The sequence below is a fragment of the Amia ocellicauda genome, chromosome 4 (assembly GCF_036373705.1).
Source record: "Amia ocellicauda isolate fAmiCal2 chromosome 4, fAmiCal2.hap1, whole genome shotgun sequence".
NCBI lineage: Eukaryota > Metazoa > Chordata > Actinopteri > Amiiformes > Amiidae > Amia > Amia ocellicauda.
Window position 1 is genome coordinate 18115097 of NC_089853.1, and position 18448 is coordinate 18133544.

General features: G+C 42.0%; 1 protein-coding gene across 2 annotated transcripts in view; it reads left to right on the plus strand.

Annotated features, from left to right (window-relative positions):
- The first annotated feature begins 2984 nt into the window (after nucleotides 1–2984).
- Nucleotides 2985–18448, plus strand: part of LOC136747886 (uveal autoantigen with coiled-coil domains and ankyrin repeats protein) — a 44393-nt gene continuing 28929 nt past the window's right edge. For both annotated transcript variants that reach the window (XM_066701179.1, XM_066701181.1), the window contains exon 1: nucleotides 2985–3272. In XM_066701179.1, the coding sequence (XP_066557276.1) occupies nucleotides 3225–3272 (48 nt within the window). In that variant the 5' untranslated portion in view covers nucleotides 2985–3224. The remainder of the gene's footprint in view (nucleotides 3273–18448) is intronic.

Genomic DNA, 18448 nt, shown 5'->3' on the forward strand with positions numbered 1-18448 from the left:
GCGCAGGTTTAAAATGCCTTGGGTGTGTAATACCTACCTCTCTGCTTCTCTGTTCTGGGAACTGAAAAGGCTTAAGTGGTCTACTGTGTCTTACTCCACATCTTGTTCTTATAGAAGAAGTGAGAATAAGTGACGAGTTAAGTTGTGCTAATGACTTACCTGGTGCCCGGAGATTACTTCAGGAGATTGTTGTGCTGTGTAGATTTGCACAGGGATTATTCTGTAAATTGCCTCAGACACTCAGTGCCTAGTCCTGCTCTGTGTAGCAGCAGCCGCTCCTGAACATTTGCAGAGATGTAATTTTTGGGATCCATGGTAACAGCGTTGCCGTGGATACTCAGCACAGCCCTCTGCACTGTCTGGAAAGGCGTCCCTCATCACACACCGCCGGGCGGGGGCCAGACCGCGGCTCCTAACCCTGCCGACAGTGCCACCGTATCCTGCACTGATCACACTGCAGTCAGGCCCACGGCTATGCTAGCTGCCAGTGCAGCCTTAATCCTGAACATTACTGTGAACGCTGCTGTGTATTTGTACAACAGAGCAATTGCCAACATGCCACAAGCAGCTCACGTACATAATCGTCATCTACTGTACTTAAGGCAAAATGGAAGGTAAAAAAACGTATCACTTCCTCAGCTGCTGCTGCCAGAGTCTGACATGTTTATAATGCACAGGGGGCTGGGGGTGGGGGGGCGCTCCTGCCTGGCAATCTGGGTAAAGGGGCGACACTGCTTGTGCTGAAGAGCCCAGGATAGACAAACCTCACAAAGTCAGGAAAAAACACACACAGACAGAGTAGCTGTGAATCCTGGAATAAGTGATTTTAAAAAGTTAAAAACCTACCAAATGGAACCACTTTCTACTCTGCTTTAATTTGCTCTCAATGGGAAATGCATATTGACCAATTCTCGGGCCCCCTTGTGTATCTGTCTGTCCCTCCCTCAGTGTGGGAATCTCATTTCAAAAAGTGTCTTTGCAGCTCCTGAAAGATGCGTTTTAGGCGTCCTTGTCATTAGATTCTTAATGGAAAACGATCATCTGAAGAACACATATGCACCGATTAACGCACTTATGAAGGTGCAGCTGGTGTTCAATGTTGGACCAGAAGGGGGCAACCATACTCTTTTTCAATAGAGGTGGCTTATAAATAGAGGATTAATGGTAATAGCTGCATGTGTGTATGCGTGTGATCGTGTGTGTAAGAGAGAGGGTGTGTGAGAGAGACAGAGTGTAAGTTAGAGTGTTTGAGAGTGCATGTGTGTGTGATAATACATGTGAGAGAAATAGTGTGCATGTGTTAGTGTGTAAACTGCTGTTAAATGTGAGCTGGCTCTGCTTAAGTCGCGTAAATAATATATTTATAAAATTGCTAAATATAAACTATATAACTCTCCACTAATTTACATTACGAATCCCTATAAAACAATACACATCAAAATGTAAAACAGAAATTAAGATCAGGTACCTTGCAGACTGGTTATAGGAATCACTTCCTTACATAAAGAGTTGTGGATGTGAGAGACAAGCTACCCAGCCACATGGTTGAAGCCGACTCTCTGGATTCCTGCAAGATATTGAATTGTGGAAGTGATCGGTTACTCATCACAAAACTTTCAAGATGTGCTGAATGGCCACCTTTTGTTTGTATCCTTCTTTACAACTAAACATGTTACCACAGACACCACTGAGTGAGCTTCTAGAGCAGAATAATCCAGAGGAGAAAACTGCAGGCTTGCTGTGTGAGAGTCAGTGAAAGCTGTCCTCAGCACAGACAGCTCTTGCTCACCTGATGAACTCACATCTTTGTAGGAAGACAAAGACTGTGTGCATGAATAGCCATGAATAACTCTTTGTACAGCCCTGTGTAATTTATAATCGGAGGATCTTCATGTTACTAGTAGGTGAATGGAATTGAAAGCTCCAGACTGAACCACAATGATTCATTGACCGTGGAGAGAAAGAGACAGGAAGGAGAAATGGAAGAAACGACAACACAGAAACACAAATGAACAAATAAAACTCAACTCTTTTATGTTGATGATGTACTTTGAGTGCTTGTTAGGATATGCAAAGCATGAGATCAGTGGAACTCGCTATTGGTTTCTGTTATTTTTATAACAGCTTTTGTTAACTTCAGTTCTCTCACACAAAGGTGCTTGTATCAGAATAACAGTGCAGTCTGTGGTGCTGTGACATGCAGAGGAAGTATTCGTCTGTGCAACTGCCCTGTGCAGAGCTCCAGTCTGAGGACCATGTACAGTCTGTTATTAATGGCCCAAATCTGTCAGTCTGTAGTGACACATCCTTACTCTGCACTGTGTCAGGCTCCAGGAGATTTACAAATGAACCGCCATGCAGAATTTATGAGCATGTGCCATAAATTCGTACATTCAATACATTACAGCTCAGTAATCTCCAGATAGCAAGCTGCGGCCAGGGAGATGGTTGTTTACATTAGATCAATTGAACTGGAGTTCACAAAGAGCACAGAGGCCACTGGAATTGAGGAGCGTGAGTGACTGTGAAGTCTGGAGAGTTGGCAGAGTTGGCCACACAGAATGGAGGTGCAGTATCGTCTTTCTCAAAGCACAGCAATCTAGTATTTGTTTATTTGTTATCTAATGCTATAATTGAATTATGAAATTAATCTGCCAAACACATGAACAAAATATACAGACTATAATAATAAAAATAAAAAAAACGAATCTCAATCTCTTGTTTTTTAAATAATGATAACAATAATAATCTGACAGTAATTGCATTAATAAAAATCATATTTAATAATATTGCTATGCTACAACACTTTCCTGTCCAACACACCACAGCAGCCCGCGCTCAGGTGAGCCAGCCCAATGCCCAGGTAACGATGACGTCACCGAACCTCAACCGCCCAGGGTCTGCCGAGAGAGGAAGTCCCGCCTCGGACACCACCTGATTGGCTCTCGTTAAAACTTGGGAACTCAGCTCTGAGGACTATTGGCTGGACAGACCCGTCAGTCTCGCAGGAGGCTGGGACTCCGGGTTTGGGGGCGTTCAGGTGAAACTCAGAAACAAAGTTTGTGTTTTGGGCAAAAGTAGAATCGCTGTACCTCAGCGAGACATATAACTTTTATAGCAAACAAAACTACATGTTAATAGTGTTACATGGTAAATACGGCTGTTCGTCTGTCTAGCGATCGATCCAGCAGGAGCGAAGGAGCTTCCCAAACTCCCCAGAGAAGATGAAGAGCCTGAAGTATCGTCTGAAGAAGCACGAAGTGACTATCACAGTAAGTTACCCCCCCACCATGGTCGCCTATCCTGTCTGTGTCGGTACTCGTTCTTAAGCGCATACAGATCTGAACAGGGCAGTTGAATAAGGCGTGTTTATTAAAGAGGTCTTCGTGTGCTTCATTTGATACCTATTGAACTTCCAGATTTATTGTGTTTGAAATGTTGCCAAATGCAACTCAGTTTCGTGGGCATTATGACGTGCCGTGGCGGCGGCGGCTGCTGTTCGGTGCCCGAGCCATTGAGGTGCATGCCGGGCATTGCTGCTCCGCAGGGCTGGGCACGACGTCCAGGTTGGCTCTGTACTGCTGTACCGATGTGACCAATCTAATCTGAAGTCCAATTTAAAATTTAAACAAACTCAAACAGTTCCAGCCTCTGTTTTCAACCAGGAAAATAATTTATGAGATTTTGTGTGTGTAGAGTAGAGGTTCAGAGTATATTAGACCAGCAGCTGTGTGTTAATAAAACATCATGGAGTCAAGCAAGAAAGTGATGTCTCCCTTTGGCGCTGTGTCTCAGGCCACATTGGATTCTCCTTCTGACTTTTCCACCACCCCTTCTCTTATCTCCCCATAAAATCTCATTATAGTGAAGATTGCCAGCAGCTTTCTGGGCATTTTGTGTTTTACACACGGCACACACAGTCTCCTGTATGAATGTCACAGCGTGGGCAGAGTGTTCATGTGACATGGGGTTTGTGAGAGTGGTCAGGGACTGTGTGTGTGATGTCCCTGCGGATTGCCTGTCAGTGTGTGGTGTTGTGTTTGTGGTGGGGGTCGCACTGTGGATTACCTGTGTGAGTGACTGTCACACTGTGAGTTGCTGGTGTGTATGTGGGTTGGAGTGGACTTTGTGTGTCACTGGGTTCTATCTCTGTGTGGAGATGGACTTCCCCGTGGTCTCAGTCCCTGGCTTTGTGTGCTGCCAGGGCTCTGTAAGTCTCATTATAGTCCTCCAAATGCCTGATTTAGTTTAAACAACACAGGTTCCTGAGAGCTTCTCCCAAACGACAGCAGAATGAAAAATGAGCTCAACATGTTTTTACAGGGGCTGTTGTGAAGACCAGCATTCATTTTTTTACATTTTATTTATGTTTTTGTTATGCAGAACAACTGAAGCATGCCAGGAATGTTTAGGAAACATTCACAGACTTGCTAAGAACTGTATAGTATCCTTCTGGTTCATAAGTGTCATTACCGCCCATTTGAATGCACTTGTGAACAAATATTGATTTACCTAGGTCCCTAACACCCTCATTGCATCTGAGTTGAGTAATAACAACAGATAACTATTTTGCACATCATTATACAGGACAAATGCAATTTCATGAATTAGTCATGAAAGTGTTTTCATATGGTGCCGCTTTATTGAAACATTTTCTCAACAAATTTTACTTTGATCTCAAACTTGTTGGTAACCTGATGAGATGTAATTTTGTTGTAACAAGTTCTTAATCTAATATGGACAATCTGACCTTTCGAATGGTGTCAGATGATGTCTGAGGAATGAAGGCTTTTAATCATGGAGCCATAAGATACCCAGTATCTCCGGAGTGTCACAGCTCCAACTGCAAGACGTTATTCATTTGCATTTGGCATTTATTAAAATTTAGAGCTCAAACAAAACCACAGCCCACCTCCACAACAGAGAGAGCTGTGTTCTGCCCTTTACCCAGCTGATTTCTGTAATGGTCTGTGTATCTGTCATGTTTGTACAACTTTTTATTTGTCTCTCCCTAAATATAATATATAATATTTTCTTATGAGGCTCTTTTATTTCATCATTGGCTATAAGATAAAGGAGTGTTCCAGTATTCATTGTTGTGAATCCTTTTGTAGTTGTTGTTTAATACTTTCAATAGACTGCAAACTTGGCAATTTATCTTTTCCTTGTGTTAGGGAGTGGGCTCAGACTGTAACTTAACCCTCCACAAACAGATGGCACAGTCACACAAACAAAAGATTTCAGAGGAAAAATGTTTATTAAAAGCATCCCAAAAATACAAAAAGAAAGAATAAAAACTGCAAAAATAAAGAAAATATGTGTAATGGTTACAAAACTATACAGACTTTCGCTAAGGCACTACTAACCAAACCATACGTTCCTACTGCCAGCCCAGCTACCTCCTTCTGTTCCCCCACATAAGAGCCGCTCTTATATTATATGCCCCAAACACAAGGACATCCATTTATTTCCATAATCAATTAACTTCATCAAACTATATAAGCATCCCTTTTCAGAGTCTTCCCTAGGATTTTCTGTAAGCATACACATTTCTGCGAGCGGGGGTGGGGGATAGGGCGACTTCGGGTATAATTGAAGATTGCTATTTGCTAATCAGCCAATCAGAAGCATTTGTTTGACATCAGCCTTTTGTACTTACCAAAATGGTGGCCTAGGTCTCGAAATCTTGATTTAAAATATTGAAAATTGGCGAGGTTACTTCAAATTTACTTTCCACAATATACAGTATCATATAATAAAACAAGTGACGATAATACCATCTTGCAATGTCATAGTAATAATAAATAAATTTTCCACCTATCCCTAAATGATAGTGCCTTCTACTACAGCACGCTTGCGCTAGATGGGGCATGCTTAATATAGCCAGCCCAAACACAGCAGCTCGGTTTAGGACCCTGCTGAGAAATCCAGAAGTACAGCACTGAAATGGGAGGAAGATAACAAACAAACACAGAGTGATTCACACTTGTATTGTCCTGTATTAGCAGATAAGTACAATAAAACACAACACTTTGTACTAACCCATTTGATCTGTATCTATTTATTAAACAGTACTTTGAAACTGTGGGGAAATGTGAGAAATGAAATGCTTAAACCAGGATAGGTAATGCTGTGTGTGCACTCACTACAATAACAAAGACAAATGAGTAGTAAAATGTTTGTATGTATATGAGTGCGATCACCTAGCACTGCCTGCAGCCAGTGACAGCTTCTCTGTAACACATTTTTAACATAATGAGTTTTAGATTTGCAATATGGCAAGATGGCTTTCTCTTATAGTTAAATGTATAGCCAGACTGCAGAACCATAGTGTCCAGTAAATGGCATTCTGTATATAGGCTATATACTCTGTCCATCGCTAAAAGTACACTGGATTTGAATTTAATAGATGGACTATTCCTTGCAGGATACTTGACATTCTTTCCCATTGGTGATGCACTAGAGCTACATTGCCAGTTACTGAGGGGCCCCGGCCTGCCCAGGTCTGTGTTTCCCTCTGATTCCTGAGCTGATATTAAATCGTCCCCTGACACCCAGAGGGGACACAGCTTTTGTCACAGTGTGATTGGCATTCTGCTTGGCCAAACCTGGGCTGTGGCTCAACCATTAATGGAGTGTTTTAATCATGCAGCGATTAACATGTGAAAAGCAATGAGCCAACGGTAAAGTTTTTTTGTTAGTGAGCCAGTTCAAAGACAAATGGTCTTTTCAGGTTTTCTGTCAATGGGAGTTTTGGATAGACAATCACTGGCATTCATCCTTGGAGCAGGGACTGCATGTATAGCAGGACTGGGATTGAAAACACTCGGGTTGCAGGGAACTGGCACATTGGTGGATCGCAGATTGTGTTTTAAGTGTCCAGTTAATCTCCTCCTTGGTCTGGGCAGTGCACATGTAAGGTAATACTGGAATAGAAAAAAAAAATACTTATTTATTCTTTCTTGGACAGTTATAAATGTAACCAGATTATTCAGGATTTGAGTATAATTTATGAATCTACACTGGAACTGGTAATAATTGCTCCTCTTTATGCTCCTGTATTGAATCCTCACTCCAGCTGCCCAGCTTCTTTCCCGGTTCCTTCCCCATCATTGTCACTCTGCCCAGGGAGTTCGCAGTCAGTCCAGCCGAGCCGAGCTCTTACGCTTATACATGAAGATTTGAGCCCTTTAAGAAAAAGTTGCATCAGCTGTATGCTATGTGCTTTGTAGACACTCCTATCTCCTATCTTCCCCTGTGCTTTGCCACTACTGGATTATTCCAGTTTCAGAACCCTGAAATGTGTTGGAAGGGTCCAAACCTCCTGTTGAACTCCCTTCTCTCTATATTTATTTATTTATATATATATATATTTTTTAAAGAATATACACTCATATGCTCATATATACTAGTCCAAATTCCATCCAGTTGAGTAATGAAATCCATATCTGTATTTTCTTTTTTATTATTACAGAGATTATTGAGCAAATGCTTATATCAGAATCTTTGTTTAATGGAGCAGAAGTAATGAAGCCAGCTTATTGCTGAACCAGAGCTAGAATCCCCTCAGCCTCAGCAGTTAAATGCCTAATGCACCTTATAAATGTGTTTATAAAAAGGTGACAACCTAAAATCCCATTTATATGAATGAGAAGGAACCCTGGGAACTGGAGAGATGAGGATACAGTGAGAAGATGTTTGTTTTAGTCCTTACAAATTTCTCACATTGCCCTAATTTACTGTTAGGAAATATTTAATTGGGTAGAAGGAAGCAAAGGAAAACACTAAGGATCTCTCCCATTCTTTTCCATCTACAGCGAGAGGAGATTCAATCTGCAGGATCCTCCATCTTGACCAGTTACTGATCTGACGTGATTGATAAGATGTTGATCAGTATACAGGTTGCTTGCCTATGAATTTGTCACTGATAGCCTCCGTGCAGGAGCTGTTCATACATGCCTAGGAAGGTCTGAGCCAGTTTTTAATCTTCTAGCCTGTGCTGCATTAGAGGCAGGCAGATTTGTGTTTCACAATTGACTTATTAAACCGGCTCTTGCATTGCCACTCCTTGTTAAAGTATCTCTGTAAGCAAGTAATTACAAAGTACAGCTGATGTTCACAATAGCTCTGAAGAATGTCTGCTTAAACGGCCTGTTGTTCGATTCCCAAATAAGGGAAAGGTGTTGCAAGATGGTGTTGCCATGGAGTTTACCTATGACCCACTTGAGCTAAAAAAAAAAGTAAAAAACAAAGGACACTAATGAATAAATGTTCACAAGTGTGAACAAGAGCACTGTTTCCCAGAACTAGGACTTGAAAGACCTGTGGAATCCCTAAGCAGAGCTACAGGACTAACAACTTGACTCATAAACTTACCATGGCTACCTGATTACTCACAATGGGAACAGGAAGTTGGTTGTACTTTGCTGAATAACGTGGACCAGTTGATTGCATTTTAAAAACAAATCTCTTAAGGTGGCCTATTAGTTGGTATGCTGTTGTTCTTGGTTATGATACTGCTGGAAAGTGTTAAATGGGTCTCTGTCTATGATTATGGTGGTCACTGTGTTTCTTCCTGTGTGAGATGTCTTAATGAGAATGTGGTGGCGCAGAGCGTTCGCCCCAGAGCTCTGGGAAGGGTACCAAGGGAATTGTAGCTTATCCAGGCATGAATGAGCCCGGCTGGATTTCCGGTAATGGAAGAGTGCTGGCTGAAAGCTGCCTGCACTGTGGGGCATGGGGGGGGAGAGATACAGCAGTGTTCTCTGGGATGTTGTGTACCCTTGGAAAGAACAAACTCCCCGGCTCAGTTTTCTTTTGAGTTTTGTATTTCTGTCACTCACCCACGGCCCGCCCCATTTGAATGTGGTGATCTCAGGAATGCTTTTTTAAAACTTAAGTATAAATTCTTGTCCTTGAAGGAAAGAAAAATGAGAAGAAGAAATTCTCAGGAGAAGGTTATATTCTGTTCAACTGATCTTAAGTGACAGAATTGACAGCAATATCTTGAGAAATGTTTGATCTGTCGAGTAGAAATGGAATTAGGGATAAAGTGAAAATGTGTACTAGGTTTGAAATAACTTGTCCTTTGGGTGGAGTGTTATTGAAGTGAGGCACCTAAGATTTCTGTGATGCTTACATGGTACATTACTTGCAGTGTATAACCCAAGGACCTTGTAGTATGAATATTTTAATGGGCTGTCCTTTCTCTACAGAATCTGATGGCAATTCAGTTTAATAGTAATTGGACTTTGGAGACTTCTGTAATGTTGTTTAAACATTAAAACCGAGAGTGCCAGCTAAATGAACCACTTTGGTACAGAACAATGGACAGAGCTGCTTTAACATGAAGTGCTTGTTAATGGTCCCTGCAGTTAACTGTTAGCACCACACCGTGTGGGCTGCTTTCTCAGACCCAAATTAGCTCTAATCATGGGCTACCCGATGTTATTTTATGTAGAGTAATCCGTGACTCAATCAGGGTCTGTGAAACCAGCCATTTATGCAGTAACACAGCTGGATATTCCATGACATCGTCCTCCACATGTACCGCGCTCTGTCGTTGATATGAGACCCACTGTAGCTCTATGACTAGCACAGAGCTTGTCAGCCCATTCAAAAATCTGTTTTTTATTCTGTCGATTGTGATGAGACGCACACCCCCTCTGGAGTGTCAAAGCTGTTAGATAATTCATTAGAGTCTGCGGAGATATGAGGGAAACTGCATAGGCCTATGTGATGGAAGAGAGGGTGGGGTCATAGGCTCTTTGAATTTGAACATTACTTACCGCTTAAAGCTGGAAATAATGTTGTGTTTGTGTGCATCTGGGAGCCTAAGATATCAGTCCCTGATCACGAGTGGTCTGTGTGAGCCCTCCATTGTTTTACTTCAAAAGTAAACTTTAACTGTCTATTTTTAATATGGTTTCAATCCCAGACAATTGTTGGGTTTCAATCTGAGATTTAATCTCTGACTAATTCTATACAATTCTTAGGTTAGAGCCAGGTTAGCACAGGTCTTGGACTGCCCAGTGTTGTATGGTGGTCCCAAACTAGTGCTGACCTGGGTCTGTGAAAGCAGCTGTTTGTTTCACATTTGTACTTCACAGATGTGTTTTGGAGGCAGTGCAGAAGAGCAAGGGCGGACTGCCAGGCAGCTACGCAGTGGAAGTGCTGCTCTTTCCTGAGCGCAGCTGAAAGGTTTCTAGTTACGGTGCTCATTTTGTCCTGCTTGCAGAAACAGGGCTGTCTTATCTCTGGCAGATGTGTAGAAAACTGGGGAAATTCCCACAGCTGCATTTTCTCACATTACCGAGACCACTTGGAAAATAAGCAAGAAAGTGGCAATTTCTTTCTGCCACATTAGAGCAGAAGGCTTGAGTGTGCTTTCATCTCATATAGTTTCATATAGTAGACGCGCTTGCCTGTGCTAAGTGCTCTTCGGAAAGGCTTGTTTTTAATAGGCTAGTGATCCAGGGGCCTCTTCTTGTGCTACATCTCCCTAGAGTTTCATTAGCATCCGTTCACATCCAGACAGCTTCAGTTTATGGCACCTGCAGGTGAATGCAGACTCCGGCTGTAACTGTAAAGCATTAACCGCAGCCGGGTTACTGTGAAGCCCAACATCAGCCTTGTAGGAGTCTGTTCAGAATATTTTCGTTTTGAAGTTGGAGGAGCTTTTGTTATTCAGAGGAGTTGAAAGAAACTGAGGAACTGTGCGGTGGGGCTGGAGTCTGCTTTCTCACACCGAGAGAGGGATGCAGCACAGAAATGGAAGCCGAGAGCTTGAATGCAGGTAGTGATGGCTCAGTAATTCTTGGAGGAGCAGGTTCAAAATGGAGGAAAGGGATACAATTGGAGGGAAAGGAGCACAGAATTGCGGGCATTAATGTCAGTTTATTTGTATTTGTATTACCCCACCCCCTGTCCTTCAAACTCTTTAGTCATGAATATCCTCTTAAACAGAAGCACCCATCTCCCCTCCTCTCCCTCCACCAGTGTGACTCCGCAGCCTGGAAACACACAGCCCTCACCGCTGCCTCGCCTTCACTCGGCACTGGAGTCGTCAGCAGTTTGGCTGAAGGAGAATCATCTCTGTTATCAAGGTTATTGTCTGAGATCAGGCCGGGAGAGCGGGAGACAAATCCAGAAAAACAACTTTCAAAGGACGCCTCACTATACATTTATGTAAAAACAAAATAGTATTGAATTTTTGTTTCATTTTCTTTTTTTCATAGTGCATAGTTTGGGTGATTCAACATTTTGAAGATTTCCAATTATGAAAAATGCTATCATCTGTTATTATTAATCAAGATGCCAATACTAAGGCACCACATCATTGTTACCCTAGTTGCCATAGAGGAGACAAATCCTTTGCTCTTTTTATACAGGAAGTGATTAAACTACAGATCCTGAAATCAACTCCTGCAGCCACCATTTTTTGCTGATGGTCAAATGGTTAATTGACTAAAATTGCTATTTTCATGGAATTTAACACAACAATCACACTTGCATTATTTTTACTTGCCTACAAAACCTTGAAAATACGATCACATAGCTCTCAAGTCTCACACATTGGGCATGAGTTTCACGCATTGATGCTAAAATCTCATGCATTCCCCAATAATATAATGTGCGCACCCCTCACCTCAATAAATATGTGCACTCCCCCCTCAGGCTGCTGGTTTTGCCAGTGGGAGTGCTTTCTGTCACCACATTTTTGTAATGTGATAAGTTAGATGCATTGACGTTTTGAAGACTTGAGAGCTATGCGATAGTTAGCCTTTAAGATGCCCTGTGAGGGCTGCATAATTGATGTGATGTAAAAAAAAGATGATTCACAGTTTTAGAGTTTGATTGTGTTGGTGGTTGGTTTTGGAAACAAATCTAAAACTCACACTGAAAACCTTGGGTTGCAGTTCATTAGTGTTTTTTCCACTCTCCTGCACATATTGATTTTTACCTTTTATTTTTAAAATAAGAACAGAATATACGAAGGAGTTGAAGTGTGTGGAGTGTGTGTGATCTCCAACAAGAGTGACATGAACACAGTAAAGCCTGGCTGGACTGGACTGCATTGAGCTGTCCACACTGTGTGCCCACAGCACACTTGCCGTCTACCTAAACGCACTTCAGGTTGATTGACATTATGAAACTCATGGAAACCTAACCTGAAATCTTAATATAGTACAAAAGAGCAGAAAATTATCAATACAAACACAGAACCTGAATATTTATACAGGTACATTGTGTGTGTGTAACGGGGCTCATTGTGTACAGGAGCTCGATATGGCGACGCAATCCCTCTGAAGTCTGGTGTTTTGTTACTCTGCTAGTGGAGCTGTGTGGGGCGGAGTGCTCAGAGGTGTGCCTGAGTGTGTGGTTTGAATCAGAGGTGGAGCTCCGACCTGCACATGATATACATTTAAAGACAATCAATGGCAATGTAAAGCCTTATCACCCGTTTTTAATGTCAGTTAAGTTTGTCCAAATCAGTGCAATTTAAGATGGACTGGGCAAACATCTGTTCTAGAACAGCTGCAGATTATCCTGAGGACGAGTTAAGGCATTCCTCTAAAAAAGGTGAAGCAGCTTGAGTGGACCAGTTTTCCTGTGAGTGTGCATCTACCTGTGCACCACTGCGTCTGTGATATCCTGTCCCAGTGCCTGTAATGCTCTAATACAGGACTTGTTTATCACTCCCCCTCCCCAAGCCTTCCCCTTTGTGGATCAGCACCCAGTGCTCCACCCCTGAGTGCTGGTCATTGTGCCTAATCCCTGCTCTGTGGGAACTGTGGCAGTTTGCACCCTGACTGGGGCAGATTGTAGCCCAGTGCTCACACTGCTACTCTTGGTCCACCTGACCTCTCTGCTCCTGAAGGGCTGCTCAGATTGGTATTGCAGCAGTGTGTTTTGAATGTCAGGACTGTAAATAATGGTGCTGTTTGATAACATACTTTGGGGGAAAAGAGTAGGCCTATGCCAAATGATTGGTAGTGTGATATCTTTTAATTAAGAAGCACTTTTAATTGTGTTTATTGTGTTTGATAGATTTGTTATGGAAACAGGTGTTGTCCACTGGTGCAGGAAATGTACGGTCAGTTATGGCAATAGTAATGCAGTATTATTGATATCTATGGGCATTGATAAATAAAATAAATAAATAAAAACAAGCAAAAAACAAAACCGTACAGACATTTGGTTTCTTTTGTTGCTTGTTGCTTGGCTACCATTCTGCAGTTTAATTCTGACCGTGAATGCTGCAGTCTGATTTTGACTGTAGACGTCCACCTTCATACTAAGAATTTAATTTGTTTGGCTGATGAAAATAAATCCCTTGCTATAATAAGAAAGTAATGGATTTCTGTAATAAATGCAAGAAATAGATAGCATTTAAAAAAAAAAAAAAAAAAAAAAAAAAAAATCCCTGGGGTGTAAGGTACGCAGAAAATGAGAGGCTCAGAGTGTGTTAGTGCTTATTTTCAGTCCACCCAGACTTTGACAATCGGAAATGTTCTCATTATCAAATAAATATTTATGAAATCAATGCTTATAAAAGTTTTATGCAAAAATGTCACTACATCTCACAATTTGAGTGCTCTGTCCAGAGAGAGATGCAGGAGGCTTGATCACATCATGGTGAAGAATGGGCAGAGTTGGCATTGTTCCCTGAAAACAAGAAAGTGGTCACGACCGCAGAGAAGTACTCTTCTGTTTTGGTTGATGCCTCGAAAGTTTCCCTGACTTCCTGCTTCATTGTTCTGTGTTGTAAACCTGGCTCAGCTGTATAAATAGTTCAGATGGTCTTTGTCTTGACATTTATATTGGGAAGTAGAGTGAAGTCATTCCAGTTTCAGCCAGCTCATTAACTTAGTTAATCTGAGCAAGGACCCAGAAAAGTATGATGCAGTAATTGGGAAATGTGCAGCAGCATGTATTCCAATTAGCTCCATGACCATCCACATGTTCTGTTTGTGTTTGTTGTTGGTTTTAGCTCCTTCGCATTACTGTGAACTTCTGGTCTCCACCAAGAGCCTGGTGGAGTGAGGGGTGAGTGGATTGTAGTGAATATGACCGTGAAGGAAGTTTCACGCTGACGCCTCTCTTATTAAATCTGCTGCTGCCTTCAGCCCTGACTGACGAAGAGCTTTTAATTTCCTATTTATGAGTGCTGTGTCAGCCAGGCTCCTGCATTGTGTTCTCTATGCCTGGATTTGAAATGGAATGCAAAGCTAAGCTGGACCAGGCCAGCCAGATTCATTATTGCAATGTTTAGTGCAAATACAGGATCACTTAATGCTTGTAAAGCACACTTTCACATGATTCCCACAATGCGTTTTGCTGATGACCGCACTTGCTTCTACCAGGTGACGTTGCACACGAAGGAATTATTTCTTTAAAATTGCCTTGTGTAAAGGTGTCTGCTAATAAATAATAAATCACACAATTCTAGCCCACTCACCACTTCTTCGTGCACTATAGCTTTGTTGCTGAAGTTTATAGGAGCTGTGAAGCAGGCCAGAGAGGCAGAAGACTATGAGCTGAGTTGAAGGAGGCAGGTTGTTTGTTAACCAGCTGACAGCAGTGCTGCTTGTACTGGGCTGTGTCCACATGGCAGTTTGCTTACAAGCCTTAATGAGGAAATGTGGGGTTGCCCTCATCAAGGGAGACCTGGTTCTTCTACATACCTGAACCTGATTCTATATTATCAGAAGTAGTAGTGATACGATTTACTACTACAATGATTACAATAAGAAAAGTACAATGAGCATCTCTATACTGAATGTGTGTTAAATATCTAATTAAATAAATGTGTCTAGTGTTCAGTCACAAGGGCTTATGCAGTTGTTAATTACAGTATAGATCTGCCACAATACAGTTATTTAGTTCTCTGCACTGGCCCTGACCCAGGGTCACTTGTCAAAAGTGTTACAAAATACAGTAAATACAATGCAAGAGGTGCAAAATGGATCAAGAGATGTTGGTAGGAATGTTCAAAGACTGTTTGATTAGAGCTTTTGATTATTGTATTTTACCATTTATGAAGGAACTCCCAGTCACAGAGCACTGAGGGAGGGGTGTCAGCCCAGGGTCCCTACAGTTGCTGAATAGCTGTTCAGTAGCTGTGTTCTTGTTTTAGAGTTGGTGCCTAGGCTTTGGTACTATGGTATTGTGCGTATGTGTTGGGTTAACCAGCAAACATTTCCTGCTTTTGAAATCGTAATAGCAAAGGTTCATATGACTGTGACCTCCAGAACCAGTCTGGGATGTGTAATTTAGCTGGAATTTTTTGCATCATTCAGACGGGCAGCACTCCCTCTTTACTGTCATTATCTATGGAAAGTGAGCTGTGATTAGGTGTTGGTCCTCTGTCAGTTGTCCTGCAATCTCCTTCCCTCTTGTTATTTCAGCCTTACTGAACTCTGTGGAATAACACATTATTTAAAGTACAACCAAACAACTCAGTTGACATTCATTTACAAGATTCGATTTTTTTTTTCTTCTTCTTCTATAGAAATTGGATGTTTAATGGTGTGTGCTGCTAAAACCAGTGCAGGTGAGGTGAAGTTCAGAATGACATCTGGTTTGTTTTTAGTTTGCACCATTTGCCAGATGACCCATTTTTAGATCAGGGTATTTTGTCATTAAAGTCACATCAACAGACACTTATTTAAGTGGGAGGCTTTTCCCTTTTTAAATTATTTTTCAAAGATCTGTTTCATCATTCGTGTGGATGTCCAGATTAGGGCTGGGAGTGTTGTGATGTGGTTGTGATGTTTTAACGTGGGTGTGGTGATGTGGGTGGGGTCTGTGACACTGGATCTTCTCCTCTCTGGCGCTCCTGCAGCTGGTCTGCACAGCTGTCCTGTGGCTGCATCACAGGAACACCAGCGTACTCTGCAAAGGGTATGACACCCCTGACAACCCAGGTTATATTATATCAAAGTTATTCCAGAAGGGTTAAAAACTGAGTTACAGGTCAAAAAGTGTACCTTAAAGAACAGAGTAGAAGTCTAATGTTATCTGGAGGTCCTGAGCTACCGCAGTGATGACGTTCTCAGTGGTGCCCCCTGGAGAAGAGAGGAAGGAATCTGCAGCTGAAAAAGCAGCGGCTTAAAGAAGAGGATACGCTCTGGGAGAGTGTCACAGTTTCACTGAAAAATGTCTTTTTATGTTTTACATTCACTTCAAATTCATTAAAGAGCTTGGAATCTCTCTGATCTGAACTGGTCTTGTGGTTGAAATGAGAGCATATTCTGCATAAACATTTTTTTACTGAAGCATGAAATTAAATTCTCTCTGACACCAGGGGGCGACCCTCTGACCCTGGCGGTCTTCACTGCAATGTGGAAACCTCCTGCTCAACACACTGGGTGTCACAGGAGCCTCTCCAGGGGAACTGGCAGCTATTCCTCCTACTCTACATTGTTGCCAAAATACACTATGAGGGTTGTCTTTCTGCCACTCCTGGACATGGAGCTGCTGATAGATTGTTTGGTCTGAATGGCCAGTTTGCAGAAGTAATGTCTCCTGCCTCCTGCGGTAATGACTGTGTGATTGTGAAGCTGCCATCTGTAGTTTTGGGATTGTCACTCCACTCTCCCGTTGTCTATGGCAGCTCTGTAACGCCATGGCAACCGATTGCCAGTCGAGTGGGCCATTTGCTCTGAGTAGTGCTGTGCACTGTGTGGCACTGAGTAGGGTTTCCTATCATTATAACTTGAGAATGGAGCGGAGCTGAAGTGCAGAGCAGTAGGATTTTGCTGGAGCTGGAGCAAGGTAAAATTTGCCTGCTCTGTGCTCCCAACTTTTTTTTTCCTAAAATGTTCATGCTTGAAAACCTCAAATGAGATGGGAATGTTGGGATCACAATGTTGCCATCGAACACAGTCCATCCCTGCATGCCCACTGTGTCCATTAGCAAGGGCAGCTCCTTCATCTGTCTCATCAGTGTTTCGGGCTTTGTGCTTGGATCACGGGATTGCCCTGCTGTTCTGAATGTTGCTTTGCTGCGTTGATCCTGTTGTTCTTCAGGAAGCTCAGGAATACCATAGAAATGAACTGTGCTTCACCCTTTAGTTGCTTGTTACAGAGTCTGATCCACCTAAAACATATCCCACCTTGTGTTTAATCCTGCTGAGACAGCAAAGCTGAGTAGTTATTGGTAGTTTGTGAATAGAAATTTGACATGAATGGTATGTGAATTAGAGTTTCAAAGGGCCATATTATATCAACATCTCAGTGATGTAGTAAATTGCATCCAGATCTCACAGTGCCTTCTACATCTACCAATCTATCGAACCTCAATACCAACCCTTGCTACTCAATGCAGATTGTATTCAATTCTGTGTGCTGTGTACAGACTAGGAATATACAGAATGCCATTCTTAATAATCTAATATAATGTAATGAAGCATGAATGTACCGATGCATTACAGCACCAGTGCCGCGTGTTCACTGTGCTATCCAGGGGGAGCGGTGTGTGTGTCTGCCTATCCATCTGCATGTCATCAGACAACTTGGACCAAAAAGTAAGGCTGCTGACCAAATGGAGTAAGTCCTATTGACTTTAATCCTTGGAGATGGATGTAGCTTTTGTGTAATTCAAATGTGTGTCAATGAGACTATTGCTTTACTATGGTATCTGTGCATGAAAAGGAACCAGACAGAGCAGGCTGAGGTCACGCAGGCTTTGGAATTTTATCAGGAGTTCTCTATTCATTGTTTTATTAGATTGAGTTGCATTCCTTTGGCAGTGAGAAATGCCTTCCTTCTGCCTTTTTTATAGTCTAAACTTACATTGTTCAGCTTTGATTTATTTCATATATAAACCAGGCTTGACATTATTTCTGTTGTGTTTCATGAGAGAAGTAATATTTGCTCTTCAGGACCTCAGTCAGTTCAGGCTGCAGCAGTTGACCCACAATGCAGCCAGTCCTGAGCTGCCCCCGCTGACCGGGCTAATGACCGACACTGTGGGCAATGATGATAGCTGTTCCAGGCTGAGACTTGATTTAATGCTTCCCCTTTCTGAATTACCGTTCCTGGGTAATCAGTCTTTATAAGATAAAGAAGGTGAATGAAATATATATAGCATATATATATAATATTGGAGAGAAATTTATGATATCTGTATTTCATAGGAGTTTAATCTGTCATATGGTCCATATTGATCAGCATCACAGTGGACTTTTACCATGCCTTGCTGAGGTTTAGTTTGAAATAGAATATGGTCTGTCTTCTGTATGCTTGTATGTAGACAAATAAACCAATACAAAGCTGTGTGGCTGTCACACCTGAGGGTGGGAGAGCTTGTACAGCAAGTGATGTTCATAGACTGAAAATAACGGATAGACTTTTGGAAAATCAGTAATTGAGAGAGTGAGTGATTACCCCTTTTCACCTAGAAATATTTTACACTAGGCCTCTGTAGCTTATCCATGTGCAC